The sequence below is a fragment of the Lipotes vexillifer genome, unplaced genomic scaffold (assembly GCF_000442215.2).
Source record: "Lipotes vexillifer unplaced genomic scaffold, Lipotes_vexillifer_v1.1 scaffold43, whole genome shotgun sequence".
Taxonomy (NCBI): domain Eukaryota; kingdom Metazoa; phylum Chordata; class Mammalia; order Artiodactyla; family Lipotidae; genus Lipotes; species Lipotes vexillifer.
In genome coordinates this window covers 3324175-3330834 of record NW_006770037.1, presented here as the reverse complement: position 1 = coordinate 3330834, position 6660 = coordinate 3324175, and the positions used below count along the sequence as shown (strand labels likewise).

Here is a 6660-nt window from a genome sequence, read left to right as displayed (position 1 = left end):
ACCTTCTGTTTGTTATGCCTGCTGTCCTCTGTATGTTTATGTTTTAAGTTTGTTGTTGTTTTGTTTTGGGTTTCTTTTTTTTAAACAAAACCTAAGAGAACTAACCAGCTTGATATAAAGCTGGACAGTGTTATCATCCCAATTTGTTTTAGTGCAAAGTGGTATTTTTTACAGCAGATGTGATTTATAGCCCCTAAAAGCAGGATTTTATCTTCCATGTCAGTCCTTTGTTTACACAGGTGGATGAGTCTTGTGAGTTTGTCATCTCCTTCAGCTTATCGGAGCATGAATCACCACATTATGTAGAAGTAAATACCACATTGGTTTCTCGTTTTTGATAGAAGGAAATGGAAGCATATAACAAGTAACCTGTCTAGTTCACAGCCAGTTGCAGAAAAATGAAAGATTAGATTTCTTAACGTTCTGTAAAATGCTTTGTCATAAGTTGCAGGCACATAGTAAATGCCTGATAAATTAATTGATGAATCTATGAATTTGTCCACATTCCACACTGGTTTCTGAGTTTTCTAATATTGTTTCATGTAGTTACCACCTTACTGGCCATTGCAGTGCTACCCAATACAACTTTGTGCAGTGATGTTCCGTATCTATGCCATCCAGTAAGGTAGCCCCCAGCCATATGTGGCTATTGAAATGTGGGTAGTGCAGCTGAGAAACTGAATTTTTAATTTAGTCATGTAAGTATATAATTCTGTCACATGTAATATTATCTGATTTGGTTTCTTGTTTAATATATATTGTACATTTTCAGTGACTGACTATTAAATGGTAGGGTCATAATTAGACCATTTTATCCCTTCCATTTAGAAGTAGATATCTGGGTATGTTTCAAATGTGGGATTATAGAAATAGTATGTTAGAGAGACTTTTATGTCTGGATTATTTTAAGGAAGAGATTTTTAGGGCTGTTATGGTTCTGTTAAATTGTTTTCATTTTTTCATGAGATAGCCAAAGGCCTAATCTTGGACTCCACACCATGTTACTGTAGCATGTGGCATTACCTTTGTTTTTTTGAAAGTAGTGAGCCACCATTATTAGCTCAATTCAAAATCAGTTGCATGATGTTAGTCATACATTTTTTTTTTTTTTTTTTTACCTAAAATTCTCATTAAGCAGCAAGTCATTTTAGGTACTCAGTAGCCACATGTGCCTGATGGCTCCCGTGTTGAACAGCATAGACCTAGAAGATATGAGTATCACTGCTAGCCACCTTCAGCTAGTTGACATTTATAGAACTCTGTATCCAGCAGCTATAGAAAACACGTTCTTTCAAGTGCACATGGAACTTTGACTGAGACGCGGTGCACCATATGCAAGGCCATAAGATAGTCTCAAATCAAAAGATTAAAATCTCATAGAGAATATTCTGGGACCACATCAGCATTAAAGTAGAAAAATAACAGTATGTTACAAAAAAACCCATATATCTGGAAATTGAACAATACACTTCTAAATAATTCATTGGTCAAAGAGGGAATTTGATGGAAGATTAGAAATGTCAAACTAAGTGGTAAAATACACGATATCAAAATGTTTTATGGTTTAGCTTAAGCAATACTTCTGGAGGAAATTTATAACTCTGTATACTTATATTAAAAAGGGAGAGGCTTAAAGTTGATGATTTAAGTTCCTACCTTAAACTGCAAAAAAAACAAAAAATTAAACTAATCCCACATAAGGTAGCAGGAAGAAAATAAGAATAAGGGTAGAATAGTGACAGCAAAAATGAACTGCAATGTGATATTCTTTCCTTTTGATAACTTTTATTAAGTAAATTGCTAGCCTGTAATGACTAGCAGTAAAATTAGTGAGAAAAAAATTGTACTTTAAGAATTATAAGGAACCAATTTATAAATGAGAGTAGGGTTAAATTAAGCTTAATAATTACAATTATTTTTATAATGGAAGCCTCTGTTTTCTTGAACTCCGATTCATTTTAGTGCTCTGATTTACCTGTTTTGGAGGACAATTTAACCTAGGGGTGAAAAAAACCTAAAGGCATATTTTATAAACCCATGAAAGAGTTTTAAAGATGAGAATTTGAACTTAGTTTTAAATAACCAAATGGTAAGCAGCTGTGTGCCATTGAGAAGATATGTTCAGGACAGTGACATTTACGGATGAGTCTGCAGAAATGTTTGGCTCTCAGGAATTTGCATAATCTCATTCAACTGAAAAAAAAATAAACATTTAAATAAAACACTGAATTTTTTTCTTACAGGTTTATAGACAAGAAGGAAAGGTTAAGCCAACTTAAGAGCAAGCAAGAAGAATTTCAAAAAGAGTGAGTTTTCGTTTTGTTTTTTAATTTGTGGAGGTTGTCTAGTCACCACATGGTTTAATTCAGTGCTGTGGTATGCATACATGTGGATTGCTAATTTACTGAATTTAGGTTACAGATCTCCCCGTGTGAAGAGCAGTACATCTGGGAGAAGCAAAATAGGAGAGATGATCAAGTTTCTAGAAAACACTGGGATCAAACCTGGTGCCTGGTTCACTGCAGGCAGTGACTGGATGGATGAATCAAACCGCTGGCCCTGATAATTGACGTATTGTATTGTAAATGGGTCCAGGACAGAAGGCATATTAGACTAGCAGTGGTGGCTCTTGTAGGACATTATTGCTTCTGTTTATCTTTATTATTCTGTATCAGGGTTTTGCAAAGTGTGGTCTGCAGATCACCTGCATCAGAATTCATTAACTTCGGTACTGGTTAAAAATGTAGATTCTGGAATCCTATCCTCAGATATTCTGATTCAGTAGGTCTGGGGGTAGGCCCAGGAATCTGAGTATTAATGAGCACCGGATGAATCTCTCATCCTCTGGATTTGGGAATTGTCCTGTAGAACCTTTTGTCCCAAACTGATCCAGTCACTATTCTCCATACACACCCCAGACCTGATTAACACATTTATGAGTAGATGAAATCTTCAGAGATACTCTGCATTAGAAAAACCCACTTAGATTTATTTAACTCAGTCATTTCTCTAACTTACTCTATCACGGAAACTTAACTTTTTCCTATAGAACACTTCATTCCTTAGAACAAATTTTTGCCTAAGCTGGCTTATGCCTTTTAAAAAACAAAAAAAGTAATTAATTAATTTATTTATTTTTGGCTTTGTTGGGTCTTCATTGCTGTGCACGGACTTTCTCTAGTGGCAAGCAGGGGCTACTCTTCTTTGTGGTGCACAGGCTTCTCATTGCGGTGGCTTCTCTTGTTGCGGAGCATGGGCTCTAGGCGCGCGGGCTTCAGTGGTTGCAGCACACGGGCTCAGTAGTTGTGGCTCACGGGCTCTAGAGTGCACGCTCAGTAGTTGTGGTGCACGGGCTTAGTTGCTCTGCGGCACGTGGGATCTTCCCGGACCAGGGCTGGAACCCATGTCCCCTGCACTGGCAGGTGGATTCTCAACAGCTGCACCACCAGGGAAGTCCCATGGCTTGTGCCATTTTGGGGGGAGCTGACAATAGCATTTGGACCATGAATTCTCTTGTAACTATCATTATTATTAATTATGACTGGTGGAAATTATTGATTATTACGGAGGACAAAGGCTACGGCTGTTAATGGAAGTTTATTGTGAATGTTTATAGAAAGGCTCTGAGCTGTATTAAAAGTGCAAAAGGAAGGAAGTGAGAAAAAATTGAAGAGAGCAGGGAATCTGGAAAACATTTTTCAGTGCTTACATCCCACTTTGGTATATCCAGCTGTTTCTAAGACCTTATTTTACAAAGTTGTTGATTTTGCATTTTTGAGCTTCACCGAATTCATTATTTTAAGAGCATATTTCCTTTGTCTCTTCTCCATACAGAGTGTTAAAAGCTATGGAAGGAAAATGGATAACAGATCAGTTGGTAAGCTATAAGAAGAATTTAAATAATATTCTTTACACTTGGTTACATGGTTTTAAATTGGCAGAACTAAAAAAATCATTTCGAATTTAAATTTATTTTTGATCATTTTTTGGCAGTTCTCTGTGAATATATTCGTAGTGTGGGCTTCTCAGATATTTCATCCAGGTACCAAAAACAGGGTTTTGGCAATTAATTATGGAACCACTGTAAGGAATAATTATGAAGTCTGGTATTGACATAAAGATATAAGAACAGTGAGGTGTCCTTTTTAAAAAAATTACTCATAGTAAACACCTACTTTGTAGATGGGTTAATGATTGAATGTGAAAAATAAACTCAAATATTAAAAGGAAATATGGGAGAGTATTTATATAATCTGAGGGTGAGCAGACCTTTATAAGCCATAAAGGAAAACATTTGACACACTACATAAAAGTTTAAAAGTTCTATATGTTAAAGACCGTAGCAAAATGAATATAAACTGGGAAAAAATGAGTACAACATATGAAAATAAGGAGTTTGATTGATTATACTTTTATTCACTGTTGGTGGGAGTGTATATTGACATATTTGTTTGGGGGACAATTTGGTGGTGGCTTGTTGGTTTTTTTAATGCACATTTGGTATATCAGCAATTTTCCTCCTAAGAAATTATACATGAATGTAGAGATTTATGGATAAAGAGGCTGATTGTCTGCATCATTGGTAGTAAAGTTAATATATAATCTAAATACTCATCAAACAGAATGAGATGATTATGATGCTGTGTAGCTGTTGAAAAAAATGTGGTCAGTCTACAGGCACTTATATGGAATGATGTCCAAGGTATATTTTTTAATGAAACAATCAAACAAAAAGCAGGCTAGGGTAAAGTATGATTCCATTTGTGTATGTGTTTTAAATATATATCTGAAAAGATACATATCAGACTTTGAGATCAACCCTGAAGAGTGGGAAGGAGTCAGGTTAACAATCTCTTTCTTTCTTCTCTTTTGTGATGCTTAATTTTTTTCATAATAATAATAAGCATCCTTCATAATTTTTAAATGATAAAGAGATGTGATACAAGTGAATTCTGCTTATGCTCTGAATGTTATATAAACAAGTTGTATGGAAAAAGGTTATAAAAGGCTGTTTATAAAGAATCTCATCCCAGGTTTTCTAAGTTCTAAGTTTTCTAGTTTTTCTATCAAAAATTTAAATATTGATTCTTAAAGACTAATACCTTTTAAAAGTAAAGACATCTCATTGCCAGTTTATTCCTGAATCCATCGGTTCCCGTGCATGTGTTCTCAGATGTTTCTCTCACCCCACTGGAGAGGGGAGAGTTTTACCCACTGAACATTCCTGTAATCTACTCTGTATCTTGTACCATCAGACTAATTAGACAAGTGTGAAAAATTACAGGCATTTGACTGTTGTTGTACGCTTTCAATTATCCCCGTTTATGGAGGCATTATGGAATAGATAAATAATACTTTTTTAAAACTAGTAGGGCAGATTTTTACTTATCCTTTATTCTCTTTGGGGAAGCTGTACCTAAATCCTGGTAATATAAAATTGCAGTTTCATTTTTCATATAACTTTTTGAGACTTTTCAAGAAATCTTACATGAGTTATACACTTAAAAAAAACTTATGCTTTATTGCAGTTTTTATTATTTTGTGAGTAATATTTACTTATTGTATCAGTGAGATAATACAGTTGGTGGTCTTCTCAGTAACCAGCACTGAGAATTTAGAGCAGCACATCCATAGAACTCTCTGATAATGCAAATGTTCTCTGTCTACACTGCCCGATATGGTAGCCATTAGCCACTTGTGTTGACATGTACCACCTGACGTGGGTAGTGAGAGTAGGAACTGGATTTTTTAAAAATTTCATATAATCTAATTGCCTTGCAGATAACCACATGGGACCTGTAGCTATATATTGGACAGGGCAGGTTAAGAGAATATCCTTCAACACTTTTCTCTGTGCTTATTAACACATAAAAGAACTGTGTGAATTTCTCTTTCTCTCTTAATTTCCTAGCAGCTTCTGCACTGAACCAGAGTAACATTTTTTTTCTTTTTTGTAATCCACTAGTTACAAAAGCTATAAGAAATATAATTATACTGGTCTTTTATTCATTACATTTTCTAAGATACACCTCAAAATAAGTAGTGTCCCCAGTAGATAATCATATTAGTCATTAGACACCAACATTTGTGATATTTATTTCATACCTTTTTTAAGAGATGGAAAATAATGTCCTGCAAGATGAGGATTGAACAGCTGAAACAAACTATATGTAAAGGAAATGAAGAAATGAAGAAAAGTAAGTAATTTTCCACCTCTCTCCAGCCCTAATAAAGGATGGACTCATGTGGAACTTCATGCGATTAATAAACAAACTAGAGAGACAGAGGAAGGGAGACAGAGAAGGGGTGGGGGGAGGCAGGAGCAGCATGGAAAAGTTTACTGCTTGCCTTTCTCTTTGTAAAACATCTGTATAAAGAATTTATATATATATTTTTTTCAGATATATGTATGTAAAACATATCTGTGTGTATATATATATACACACATATGTCCATATATACATATACACATGCACGCAAATGTAATGACTTTTAAACTGCTACATTTCTCAACTTAAAAAGTTAAGGAATGTATGTGTCCCGTTTCCCTTAGCTGACAGGAAGCTCAGAGTCAGTCTTGGTAATCAGGTATAATAATTAGTTCATACCAGAAGCACAGAATATAAGACTCAGTGAGTCTTTTTTTTTTTTTTTTTTTAA

General features: G+C 34.9%; 1 protein-coding gene across 1 annotated transcript in view; it reads left to right on the top strand.

The window, feature by feature from the left end:
- ATG14 (autophagy related 14) overlaps nt 1-6660 on the top strand; it is a 36598-nt gene that overhangs the window by 10619 nt on the left and 19319 nt on the right. The window contains exons 2-4 of the mRNA XM_007445997.1: nt 2244-2306; nt 3835-3877; nt 6116-6201. Coding sequence (XP_007446059.1) covers nt 2244-2306; nt 3835-3877; nt 6116-6201 — 192 coding nt within the window. The remainder of the gene's footprint in view (nt 1-2243; nt 2307-3834; nt 3878-6115; nt 6202-6660) is intronic.